The sequence below is a fragment of the Trachemys scripta genome, chromosome 3 (genome assembly GCF_013100865.1).
Source record: "Trachemys scripta elegans isolate TJP31775 chromosome 3, CAS_Tse_1.0, whole genome shotgun sequence".
NCBI classification, from domain to species: domain Eukaryota; kingdom Metazoa; phylum Chordata; order Testudines; family Emydidae; genus Trachemys; species Trachemys scripta.
Genome location: NC_048300.1, coordinates 108479495 through 108492681, shown reverse-complemented (window position 1 = coordinate 108492681; position 13187 = coordinate 108479495). Strand labels below are relative to the sequence as shown.

General features: G+C 40.0%; 1 protein-coding gene across 1 annotated transcript in view; it reads left to right on the top strand.

The window, feature by feature from the left end:
* LAMA2 (laminin subunit alpha 2) overlaps nucleotides 1-13187 on the top strand; it is a 450699-nt gene that overhangs the window by 243576 nt on the left and 193936 nt on the right. Inside the window, exons 14-16 of the mRNA XM_034766884.1 lie at nucleotides 327-538; nucleotides 7845-7956; nucleotides 12368-12481. Of these exons, the coding sequence (XP_034622775.1) occupies nucleotides 327-538; nucleotides 7845-7956; nucleotides 12368-12481 (438 nt within the window). The remainder of the gene's footprint in view (nucleotides 1-326; nucleotides 539-7844; nucleotides 7957-12367; nucleotides 12482-13187) is intronic.

Genomic DNA, 13187 nt, shown 5'->3' with positions numbered 1-13187 from the left:
GACAATTTAAACCAATATAACACTTTAAACATCTGTGCTATATAGTATCATGTATACTGTGCTTCAGTGGGTTATCTGGATTGTCTCATACCTATGCAAAGCTATGCCACTGGGTTCCAATTGGGTTACCTGGATTCTGCATGCACTGACTTTCTGCAACAAAGTTCATATCAGGAACATTGGAAAATCCAGTGCATTCCTGATATAGACTGTTCTTATAAAATATGCTTTACAGTTCTTCTTTATACCAAATATCTACAATGATACAGCATCTTTTCTACCCTTTTTTATATTTAATTATATCCCTAACACATCGCTCTCTCTAGGGAGCTGGCTTAAGAATCAGCACTTCAAAGGAGGGCATTCACCTACAGCCATTTGAAGAACACACTGAAGAAGTTGTGCTGAAACCGGACTTATTTACTGTACACGGCACTGACTCTCCAGTCAGCAAAAGGGAATTCATGACTGTACTGGCAAATATAAAGAGGCTCCTCATAAGAGCCACATACAGCTATGGGATGTCTGCCATCTACAGGTAGATGTGGGAACTGCATTTATGACAATGTTCTGCAGGCCCTCTGATGAATGCTTTTATTTTCTCTTTGTGCAGGGCTGAGGTTGGTGTAATTTAGAAGGATGCTTATTGTTATTTTTCCTCAATTAAATCTTTAACGTTTATTTAAGTCTTAACATTTTCAAATAGTCTGCATTTTTCCCATTCTGACTCTTTATTTTTCAGCTTCTATTGGCAAACCCACAACAAAGTGAAATCATGTGGACTATTAAAGAGAGAATCACAATTCTATAAATAAATCTATTTTGAAGCTCTGCAATTCCCTTGTATATGATAAGTGATTCTGATGGCTCAGAGTGCTGAGATGCCTTGGGAATGAGAGGAAGATCTTAATTTTTGTTTCCTCATTTAAAGAATAGACTATGCCAGGATGTTCAGACCATGCACCAGAGAGGGATCCTTTAGCACTCCACATGAATAAAAACCAAATTGACAAAATGTAGCTAGAGGGATATTTTTTTAAAATTGGCATTGTATCTACAACTAGGTAATCCCAAACCTTTCCCCCTGATTTATGTCAGATTATTCTGCTGTCTGGTCTTCTTAAAATCAATAGTTTCATTTGAAGTCTTCTGAACTCTTTCTATAAAATGAATGCTGTGTGCACTGAGGAGCTTTATATGAGCTGGCACAGCAGCAATCCCATCTAGGTGGCTGCAGTGTGCAGTCTCCAATACCTACAAAACTCTGTGGTTCAATGTATAAAGCTAGCATTGGATTTGAAATTTCTGTTGGTGCATTAGTGGACACTGCAGGTGGGCCAAAAGTCAGCCTGGTTCCTGGTACTGTAGATTTATCCTTTGTTAATCCACTATTGCTCAGGGACTTGAATCATGTTTGTAAAACTTGGTACTGGAATTAATTCCAATTTATGTTGCATTGTGGTTTTCCACTCCTGGGGTATAATATCTGAAGTGTAGACTAACCCACAAACCAGTCACTTCAGTGATCTAAACCAACTGGAGCTAGAGAGAGCTGACTGCACTCCTGTGATTACTTGCCTTGAATGAAGTACTATCTGAAAGAGGAGAGTAGTCAAAATCTCTGTTGCCCTGTTCCACTAGAACAGATTCCTAGATATAGTATATGGAAGCATCTGCTAACATTTCCAATACTTTCCAATTTCACACCTTTGCTTAGGGAGCTTAAAACTTAATCATTTTAAGTGGTATCCAGCTGAAACATGGCAAATAATTTGAAAGCAAATAAATACCGATTTTGCAACTGTGCAGTGTCTTAAATCACTAAAGCCATTGTTTTAATTCCAAGTGGGTTAAACAAAGAGTGCTTGCTGACATACATCTTGCTGACATCAACTTTTGTACAGATGTCCAGGGATATTTGTCCCTGTAACATTTGATCTTGCTTCTTTAATCTCTTCCTTCCCTTTCTCCTACTTTGTTACTTAAGACACTTTTCTGTGTCTTGCTCCTTTAAACTTGAGAACAAGCGAAGCTGCAAAATTTGGTTCTAGATCTAAATTTTCCTCAACTTAGTAGTGTTTGGATCTGGCATTTTAATTTGACGCATTGTGGAGGAGAGAGCCTGCCACCAGGTTTAGCTCCAGATCCAAACTTCAGCAGAGGTCAGGGGGTTTCAAATCTGAGTGTCTTGGCATGGGCCAATCTCTATTTAAAACTTTCTCCTACAAACTCCCAAGTAGTGCCTAGAGTCCTGCCTGCCAAGTTTCCACTCCCCTTTTGATTCCCCACAGTCTTCTTCTTGACAGAGTACTCCTTTTAACATTTAAAGCTAATATGCTGATTCATAAACTGTGCCATGCAGATTAAATATGATAGCTAAACATTATGAAAAGATGCATAGAACCCCAGACTCTCAGAAACATGGTAATACTTTTCTTATAAGCACTTTTTCTCAAAAGCAGATCTCAAAGCACTTTGTAAAAGAAGGCAAACATTATTTTCCCCATCTGTAAAATGGGGCCCACCATTGAAGGGACTTGCCAGGGCATTCCAGCGGCTGCTGGCAGAACCCAGGACTCCTGATTCCCCGTCCAGTGCACTATCCACTAGGTAACACTACCTCCCCTTTAAAGGAAGCCCCTTTGTTGCTGAGATGGTGCAAAGCATTTTGGGGGCACTTGAAAGTTTCATGGAAAAAGGAACCTCTCTGATGAGAAGTATCCTTAGGGAAGCTCACCAGGAGAACATATGGATGGGTCAGAATAAAAATCCCTAATAAGTGTTCTGCAGGTTTGTGGCAGTCTCCCTCCAGTTGCAATGGGATTATGGTTGAAAATGCAGGTCCCACAAGGGCTATGATAAAAAAGTAGCTGTTAGTCATTTAGAAGAGTGTTCTCTATTTTTATTGTCTTTGGCTAAACTTTGAGTTGCTCTCAGTCCACATCTCTCACCATCTCTGGGGATGTTCTGCCTGCGTTCACCACAGACATAATACTCCTAATCAATGCTGATGGTACAGCCTCCCTTCCACACACAGCAGGGACTGGTAAATCTGTGATCCACCCATTAGTATTGTTTAAAAGTAGCTTTTTGTGTTTGTTTATAATACCACTGGTATCATGCAAAGCCTTTCAAACTCTGAAGATAGTAAACCACGATAACCAAAGAGCAAGCTGAGTGTTATCAGGGTGCTCAGTGCTGTATAATACAGACGAAGACATGGTGTGAAACCCAGGCTCCCACTGAAGTCTATGGGAGTTTTGCTAAGATTTCACCCAGGACCTCTGTAATTAAGTTCATCTTTTGCTGTCCATTACATCACACATGTACTGCCAATTTCCAGTGAGTGCCTAGGTCTGACTGTGTTATTTTCTGTTAGATTCCATTTCATTCTAATAAAATACTGTAGGCTCTGGGGCTACGTGGTAATACTCTTTACTATCTTGCAAAATATCTGATTCAATTCTCAATTGGATGAACACTCAATAATAATCTTGCACATTAAAATAAATGTATAATATTCTGTTCTCTCCATAAAGCATTTGGCTAAACATTAACTTTATTTCCCGTTCCCTTGGCCCTACAAGTCTTGGGAGTACTGTAGGGAAAATCTTTAAGAGTCCGTGTGCTTTGTGTCACTCAGCAGTGACTCTTCTGGCTGTTTAAAGACTAGTGTTGATGGGTTCTGAAGGAAGTCAGACTTCCCCAGAAAGCTCAGATAGCCCCAAGACTAGGAGGGTGAAAAAAGAAAGTGTATGTGTGAAAATGTTCCTTGGGGGTGTGACAGAGATGCAGAAGTCCCACCCCATCTGGTAAGCATTTGAGGGTTATTAGGTTTCTCCAGTAGGTAAGTTCTACCTCAAAACAGCAGCAGAAATTCAGTAGCTTTAATACCCTGTTCTTTTAAATAGAGCAAATATTCAAACTTCTAATGACATCACATCTGCAAGGATTTTCAAGGGTGATTTGATAGTTTGTGTTTGAGAATCTCTCCACAGAGAGAGTAAATGAGTTGCACAAAGTCAGACAGAACTGAGAATTGAACCCAGGTGTTTGAGTCCCAGTCAGCCTGAGCCTTAACTAGAAGATCATCCCCACCCCCCTATATTTTTTATCCTGACAGAAGGATAAAAAAATAAGCCATAAAAATTTCAGTATCATAATAATTTGAGGATACTTCCTATTAATGTGCCCTTGACTAAGCAACAGCATTTGATCTTGAATGTCTTGTGGATTATTTTAAAGCTAGGGATGCAGTTATTACTCTATCTCATGATTAGGAAATGTCCTCAAATTAACATCTAAATAAAAGCCCATTTAGAGAGGATAAAAACATGAGGAGAAGAGTGAAATGCAGCAGAGGGTTTGAAAGTGATTGTTGCTTTTCTGCCTAAATTGGGAGACTGTTAGAGCTGGTGGAATCTTTCGAACTGATCAAACTTTTAAAGTGTATCTATTGTAGTTAGGCAGAACTGAAAAGCACTGTTGTGTTATGTTACTTAATCCAGTATTGTTTAGACTTTGTTCCAAGGAAGCCTGTAGTAATAACATTGATTCTTCACTGTTAATATTTGCCATTGCAGCTAATGTAAATGTGGTGTAGACTGAGATGGGCACTGGAGAGCAGTTCTAGAAATCCTGATCAAGACAATGTATTGCTTACAATCTGAAATAGACTCATCACTAAAATAGAGGGGAGGAGGATGGGAAAGGCAAAGCAGTGGGGTCCCCTAAATATGCAGAATTAGCTAAAAGACAAATGAGCAATGCTCAGGTCAGTACCTCATGTTCCTTACGCAGCTGATGTGATTCAGATGCTTGCCATAACAGGCAGTAAACTATGCTGATACTGTCTGAAATGTCTCCTTCCTTTTTAATCTTATTTGTATTTAGAAGTCAGCAGTTGCCTGCTGACAGTAACAGTCAGTTTAAATATTTGGTCTAGATGGTGAATCTCAGATTGTTCATGTATCTCCAGGATCCAGTGCTCCATTACTGCCAGCATTATGTATTTTAATGAATGCAGAATGGCACCGAGGAATAGAAATTACAACAATGAAGTGGAAAAAATGCACTGCAGCTTTCTTCAATGAGTAACTGTTTAACACTAAAAACTGTTAAACACATTAAAATCCCATTTAGCAAACAGCAGAACCTAATGAAAATTGGAAGTATTCAGTGAATACAAGTGTGGAATAATATTAGGTGAAATGTTTCTGTGTGTAACGGTTTCTCGTTGTTCTAAATTATATTACACAGAGCTGGGAGCAGACCAGCTGTAGTCAATAGGCAAATGAGATTCAACATTTCACTGGCAATTTTTGTTTTGTTTATAGGTCTTTCTTTCTAAATTCTTTGATTTATTCTGTGCCTTTTTCTAGCTTTTCAGTCATGTTTCTTTAGTAGCTGAAGGGCTAGGGATTGTTCACAGAAAGTAGAACTCAAAAAACGTAATTGCACAACTGGTTTGTAGCAAGAGCATGGTGGAATAATGAAGGAGAGAGGGAGCTTGCCGGAGACTCAGGTGTGAATTCAGCTCACCCTCTCTGGGTTGAGTTTTATTGCAAGGGTTCTAGGTTTTGTCTGAATTGACCCCAATTTAGCAAAAGTCTCTAGCTGTGCATTTCTTCCATGCAATAAATTCAAACCATGGCAAAAAATAACTCCCTTATAAACCACACAGAGTAGCTCTTACATTTCCCCAAATTTCCTGCTCTAGCTTCTACTACAGGGGTGGGTGAACTTTTTGGCCAGAGGGCCACATCTGGGTATGGAAATTGTATGGTGGGCCATGAATGCTCACGAAATTGGGGTTTGGGGTTTGGGGTTTGGGAGGGGGTGTAGGCTCTGAGGTGGGGCTGGCGATAAGCGGTTGGGAGTGCAAGACGGTGCTTCAGGCTGGGACTGAGGGGTTCTGAGGACAGGAGGGGAATCAGGGCTGGGGCCGGGGGTTGGGGCATGCGAGGGGATCAGGAGTTTAGGCTCCAGGTGGCGCTTCCCTCAAGCAACTCCCAAAAGCAGCGGCATGTCCCTGCTCTGGTTCCTGCGCAGCCGGGTGGCTCTGCATGCTGTCCTGTTTGCAGGTGCCACCCCGCAGCTCCGATTGGCCGCGGTTCCTGGCCAATGGGAGCTGTGGGGCACTGCTTGGGGCAGGGGCAGTGTGCGGAGCCCCCTGGCTGCTCCTACATGTAGGAGCCAGAGTGGGGACATACTGCTGCTTCCGGGTGCCGCATGGAGTGGGGCAAGTACCTGACCCCACTCCCTGGCTAGAGCAGTAGAGTGGGGCATCTGTTCCCCTCTTTCTCTCTGGGAGCAATCCATATATAGCTGGTTGGGGAAATAGATTATTTTTTCCTGTAGAAAATTTTGACTGTGCGTGCATGTTTTTTCAAATCAACATTTTTTTTTTTCAGTTTTTGGCAACCAAAACACCAAACTTTTTTGTCTGAAAACCAAACAATTTTCAGTGAACATTGATTTTTTTTTTCACAAAAATTACCATTGTTTCAAAAAAAACTATTTGGAAATAGTGAAAATCGGTCAGCTGCACCTCATTAATTCAAATGGAGTACCTCTGAGCCATAGGTGTAGTTTAACTTCTATATTGGGGGGGAGGGGACAGCTCCAGTTGGCCAATGGGGCCACAGTTGTGTGTGGGGGGGGTGGAGGGGGGGAGATATTCTGTGCCTTTCCCAGGCTGCAGTTTTCGGGGGCAGCAGCCTCCTGTCCCCTTCCCCACCCAAACTATGCCTATGCTCTGAGGCCTGGCTGAGAATCAACCCCACAAATCCAAGCATGCTATCTGCCAGAGGGATATCTCTGAAACAGGGTACAGCAGGGATGCATGGTCCCTTCCAGGACTCACCAAAAAATGTGCGCAGTCTGTCACAGTGTGCAAGGAGATGGGGTCATTTACAACTCAAATTACTATTAAAATAGCTGTCAGCTGTGATGATGTACTTTCTTGACTTGATGGTTTATACGTTTTTGAGTGAAGTTTTTTTAAATAATAAAAATAATACTTAAAGTTTTGCCAAATCATTTACGGAGAGCATGGAATATTGGAGCATTTTCTCTGACTGAGTAAAATGATGATTATTTGGCTCCTTAATTTTTTCAAAGGAATAGAAAGAAAGTTACTAGTGAGGGGTTTTAGAGCTAGTTGCCACTGAGATAAATATCAGCCATATCGTTGAGATGCCAAAACAATTCCAAGAGAGGTAGACTTAACATATTCTTTCAATTTTCTGCTGCAAGATTATGGAAACAATAGAAACTTCCTGTGTGTGTCTCTTCTCTTTTTGTGGCATTTGGAGAACTGGAACTAATGACTCTTTCTCATGTGCAAGGTATAGAATTCTTCCTGCACAGAGCTGATAAGTTAAAATCTTTTTCAAAAGGGCAAATCTGCAGAAGAAAAATGTCCCATAATCAAAGCTCAGTAATGTAATGTTTTAAGCAGGAGAAAGTGATTTCACAGTGTAAAATTCTTTGCTACTTCATTTGCGACAAGCAGCCTATTTATATGTACATCTGTAATGGAAGCTAAAGCATGCAACTTGCGTGCCAAGAATAGCCTTCCTCCTACAGATACAGTATTGTGAGTTTTCAAGTGTGTGATGACCATATTCTTCTTCACATGATGAACAGAAATAGCGACAAGCCTGCAGACATTAGGCTAGGAACTAGAGACAGTGGATACATATGAATGCCTTCCTATATTTAAGCAAGTAAATGAGAGCAGCACACTGAGTCTCCCCTTTTAGTTGCATCCAAGTGTACTGATCTGCCTTCTATACTTGGTTTGTGAGTTAACTATTTTATTTTTGTTAATCTAAACTCAGGTTGAGTGGGGTTAGCCTTGAAGCTGCTGATCGTTATTCAACTGGTAGGAAGGTGGCGTCTGCTGTGGAGGTTTGTCAGTGTCCTCCAGGGTATGGTGGTACCTCCTGTGAAGTGAGTATTCATCTGGAGCTGACAGATATATTTCAGTGCAAATCACTTGTGCTAATGTCGCAGTCTATTGGAGCTGCCTGTTAATGCAACATAGCAACTGAGCCATTCCATTTAATAGATTCACTTTCCCTTGGATTTTGGATCGAATGGGAAATTGCTGCTTGAAATTTCAAGTTGCAGTCTTGTGGCTGTTGTTGTTGTTATTATTATTATTATTATTATTATTATTATTTGATTATTACAATTTCCAAAGTTCCCTAAATATTTGCAAAACATAACTTTTGATTCCCAAGTGCCTCTTCTGTAAATCTGGTTTGGTCCCTTGTGTAGTTACCCTAATTCAAAAGCAACAGACTGATTATATTTGATAGTATTTCAGAGATGACATTTTAGACCCCAACAATGATTTCCACGTTATGGAGTGGAAAAGTATTTCTCTAGAAGATTTTCTTGTGCTCTTCAGATCATTTGTTTTGCAACTGCAAGATTTAGAGACATTACACGTGTATGTAAGATATTGCTTGGCAATAATCTTATAATTTGTGAGCATGAGCTGGTATCAACCATTATCAGACTTCGGCCATGTCTGGATTACAGACATCTGATGGCATAGCTATGTCAGTGAAGGAGATGAAGAGGTGTGATCACTGACAGACATAGCTGCGCCAGTAAAAGCCCTAAAGTAGATACAGTTAAACAGCAAAACACATTCTTTTGCCAGGATAGCTTGTTTCCATCTGTGTGGCCAGAATTACCTATTCCAGCAAAAGGACGGTTTTGCTGGTATATGTTGCAGCCATGCTAGGAACACCTTGCTGGTACAATATACCAGTATAGCTATACTGGCAAAGCACTCGTACTATAGACTTGGCTGCAGTGTAGTCATGGTCTGAGTGTAGCTGAATTCCCACTTTTGTTTCCCCAGGCTCTTTGCATGAGAACTGTTCAGGTTTTTCCTTTTGTTCAGTCTTGTTGAAGGTTAGAGGAGTAACATACATATGATCTCTGAACATGCATATGTTCATACAAGCTCACTAATGCACCCTTAATGCATGCACACACATACACTTATGCTTAACTAAGAAAGGCATGGCTTGAGGTAGATTGGAGCACAAAAGTCTTCAAAAGCTATGCCTCTAAGGAAGTGGTTTCAAACACCAAGATGCTGTGCTTCACAAAACTACAAACAATATGCCATTTACACAGACACTCTAGGCATTTGCTTGTCAACTCTCTTTTTCTTTAAATCACCCCATGCTTCTATATGATATTTAGGGCTTTGAGTCTTGTTTCATGCCAAATGCTTTTGCTTTTTGCTGCGGCTAGTAATACTAATCTAGAAAGAAGGCCTAAAGGAATTCACAGAAGCTCATATCACTTCCAAAATGATATAGATAGGAACAAAATCAAATGAGACCATTGCTTAGCTAGATAGATGCAACTTTTACAGCCTGTGTCCAGTAGGTACAATTACTTGGGGAAGCACAATTGGCTGAAACACCATTATTATCCTGGACACTCATGCTTCTGACTGCTCCATTACTCTTCTTAATTCAGACCTTAACTTTGATCTCAAGGCCAGAAATTTTAGAGGCCCCTTGACTGCAATTGTGTCTAATTCTGCCTACTGCCAACTTTGGAACACTGGCAGATCTCCTACTTACCTTGATTTCGCTGAAATTCTACTCATGCCTTAACCACTTCTCATCTTAATAGTCCTAAATCCCTATCTTCTGATCTCCAGGGTGTCCCAGCCAGACCATTCTCTTGCTCCAGAAAGTCAGACTATATTACCCTCATATTCTGTCTCCATATCCAATTCACAGTTATTGCCCGTTTGCAACACTCCTTGTGGATTTAACATACATAAAGACCTAGATTCTACAATTGACAGTACATGTGTAAACGGCTACACTGTCACAGAGCCCTAGCGGAGTCCATGGGGCTCTGCGTGGATGCAGCAGTCTGCCTGTGTTCTTTCAATTACACAATTGGAGCCTTTGTGCTGAGCAAATAATGTGCTGTGGAAAATTCTGTTTGACAAGTTTAGCCTTTATTCCTGCTGACAGAATGCCAGTGAGCAGATCGTGATTTCCTTGTATTTATTTATTGAATTGACTGTTGTGAGCACTCCGTACTAGAGATTCAAAGTCTGAGCAGTGTGCTGGCTAATTGAGATTGGTCACAAAAATCACAAGGTATTGTTTCTGGTCCCTGACTGGATGACTATGACTCTTATAATCAGGAGACGTGAGAAGGAGCCGGTGGGGCTTTGAATCTCCCAGGGAGTATAGCAGTTGAGAGAGTGCAGTTAAACAGGATTTTAAGGAACTTTAACCTCTTTCTTTATTGGCAACATTAGGCCTTGCCCAAAGCTTTGTTTCTTCAGAACTGAGGCTACTGTAGATTTACTAATATGGGGCAGATTTTAAATTTAACTTTCTCTCATCCTGTTTATACAAGGCAGTTGCATGTGCATGCACAATACAACTGATAAATAGGCACTACAGCAATATAAATAATCATAAGAAGAAAAATAGTTCTGAAAAGTGAGGTCAGACCCTTGTCTGGCTCATTTAGTTGCACTCATGCTAATGCTCTAGTGAGGCATTTGGGGAACCCAGTTTCCTTGCTATGCTAGAAAGTATCCAATCCCATATTAAAGATGTCACCACCAGGGAGAATACTCAAATGCATGAGCTTAAAAGTCACTTTCTACAAGAATTTGGGCAAGGAAAATTGTTCAGTTAAATGTTCATGGCAAGAAGCATGGGCACAAGTGGATCAATTTTTAAAAATCCCAAAATGTCCATGCTTGTGATAATCACCTAGTTCTGCCCACGTCCCCCCCCACCTTATATCCACCTGTTTCCTTGCATACTCACTCTTCCCCCTGGCCTTGGCTTCTTGCTGACTTCCCTTCCAGTCTTCCACTGTGGGGAGTCAGTGTCTCACTTGCGCTGCCATGATTATGTGGGATTCAGCACCCATCATCTGAATCGAAGTAATTTCCTCTCTTTAAATCTCATCCCATAAACTCTCTCCCTCTATTCGGTGCAGTTTCTTCAATTTATGCTTTGAATCTCATCTTGGATGTCCCAGCACCAAACCAGGCTGGGATTAGGCATCCATATCCCTTGAATGTCTGAAAATATCAGCCTTAAATAGTACAACGTGGTACATGCTTGGTAGCCCCTTCAGACTAGATCAAGTTTTTCAGACAAATTAAAAACTGTATATGCAATTTATAAAGGAGGGAAAGATTAGAACATAGAAGGTGGCTGCTCAGGAACCTATTGATGTGTCTTGCATAGCAGGAGAAAAAAAAACTTTGTTTGTTAAGGCTTTTTGTTCTTAATTTGACATCAACAGTTTATCTTGATTAAGAATGCCTAGCCAAAAACAAAACAGCAACAAAAAAACCCAACATCTTTTTCTGGAATGTTTCTCAAAGAAAATCTTCCTTTTGTAATTAATCTTCAAAGCTATCTCATGTTATACAGGAACATGACTAAAAAACATAAAAATAAAAAGCAACACCCCTTAAAGGGGAAATGAGATCACTTGTCAACTGTAGGTTGTTTGGAAAACATTTTTTTAAATGTATTATAACTATCTCTGTTTCTGTAAGGCTACTCCCACCTTATATAAGGCTGGCTCTCTTCAAGGTCAATATAGTATGTCATGCACCTATTTACAATATGCAAAATCCTTGGATCACATGAACAACTTCATAGATGAAGAATAGATTGTGAAAATTGTAATGCCATTTTTGAAATATATAGTAAGACTGCTGCCTGACATCTTATTATGAATAAGTGAAAGTGCTGAATTTTTGCTGATGAATCAGTTGTAAGATACCACCTTTGTTAAGAAAAATCTAGTCATGCATTTATTGGATCTAAATTTAAAGTAAATAATTTCAGTCGTGGAACTATTATACATGCATGAAGAAATAAAACTTGCAGATAAAGGAGCATGCTTTGTTTTCAGCCTATGTTGTAATTTAATGCAGTCTCCTGTTAGACTTGGAACAAGAAAGATTGAAGGGTATCTTAGTTGTACATCGTTTGCAGTTAAGCTTCTCAAAAAAGGTCCTTGCTTTTTTCTCTCTCTCTTTCAGTATTTTGTCTTCTGGCTATTTTTCAAACTGTACCTCTTGCTTCGATGCTGTCATATTTCCATTCTTCATTTCTCTGCTTTATTTTACCATTTCAGAAGAAAGATCAAGTTAATGCTTCCTCTAATCTCACACCTACCAATAAAGCTAAGGTCAGTGCAAAGCCACAGTGCCAGGAAGAATAGCTTTCTAGAAATATTTCAATATTTTTAGACATTTAGCAAATACATTTTCCGAGCCTGTCTATCAAATTCAACTAACTGTCTGACAAATTTGTTGTCTTTCTTGCAGTCTTGTTGGCCTAGACACAGACGAGTGAACGGCACTATTTTTGGTGGGATCTGTGAACCATGCACATGCTTTGGTCATGCGGAGTTCTGCGATGACCTCACAGGAGAATGCATGGTAAGTGCTGCTGCCTGTGGGTAACCTGATTGGTGGCACCAATATCTGCTCAATATACCAATACAATTGAATTAACCACCATTGGGACCTCAAGTACTTGAGGAAAAGAAGCAGTGATTTGACAGAAGAGATCTTTATATTGAACTGCTTCTGAATGCCCCTATATCAAGATAAAGTAGCTTCTGCAAATAAGGGGAAAAAGAAGGGTTTATTCACTTTAGTCTGAAGTGGTAAAATAGGATCAACAGCATATGATATGTGATGGAAGGGAGCAAAGTATATCAATAAGCTTTCCACGCAAGATTTCCCATCACCTCCCATCTCTGTCTTCTGCTGTGGAGTTATTCTGTTTATTGTCTGTAGAAGGTAACTCTGTAAATTCTGTTATATTATGACAAGAAGCTATTGTTGCTGGCTTCCTCCTCCTAGCTTCAAAGAAATGCTTAATAAATCAGGAAACCTTTTTTGTTTTTAAAGCATATGGTTCGGAGTAAATAGAAAGCATCATTTTTCTTGCAGAATGCATATATTCACTACAGTTCCCTGCTAATTCAGCAATTAGGTCCACGCTATTATCCAGAACAATCTTACCCAATATACAGTTGTTTCCACCCTGCTCTGTAGCCTTTAGGAATGGGCGAATTACGCTGAATAGACTGTTCTGATTAACTCAAGGGCATTTTAGTTTTATATTCTCTGACATGGC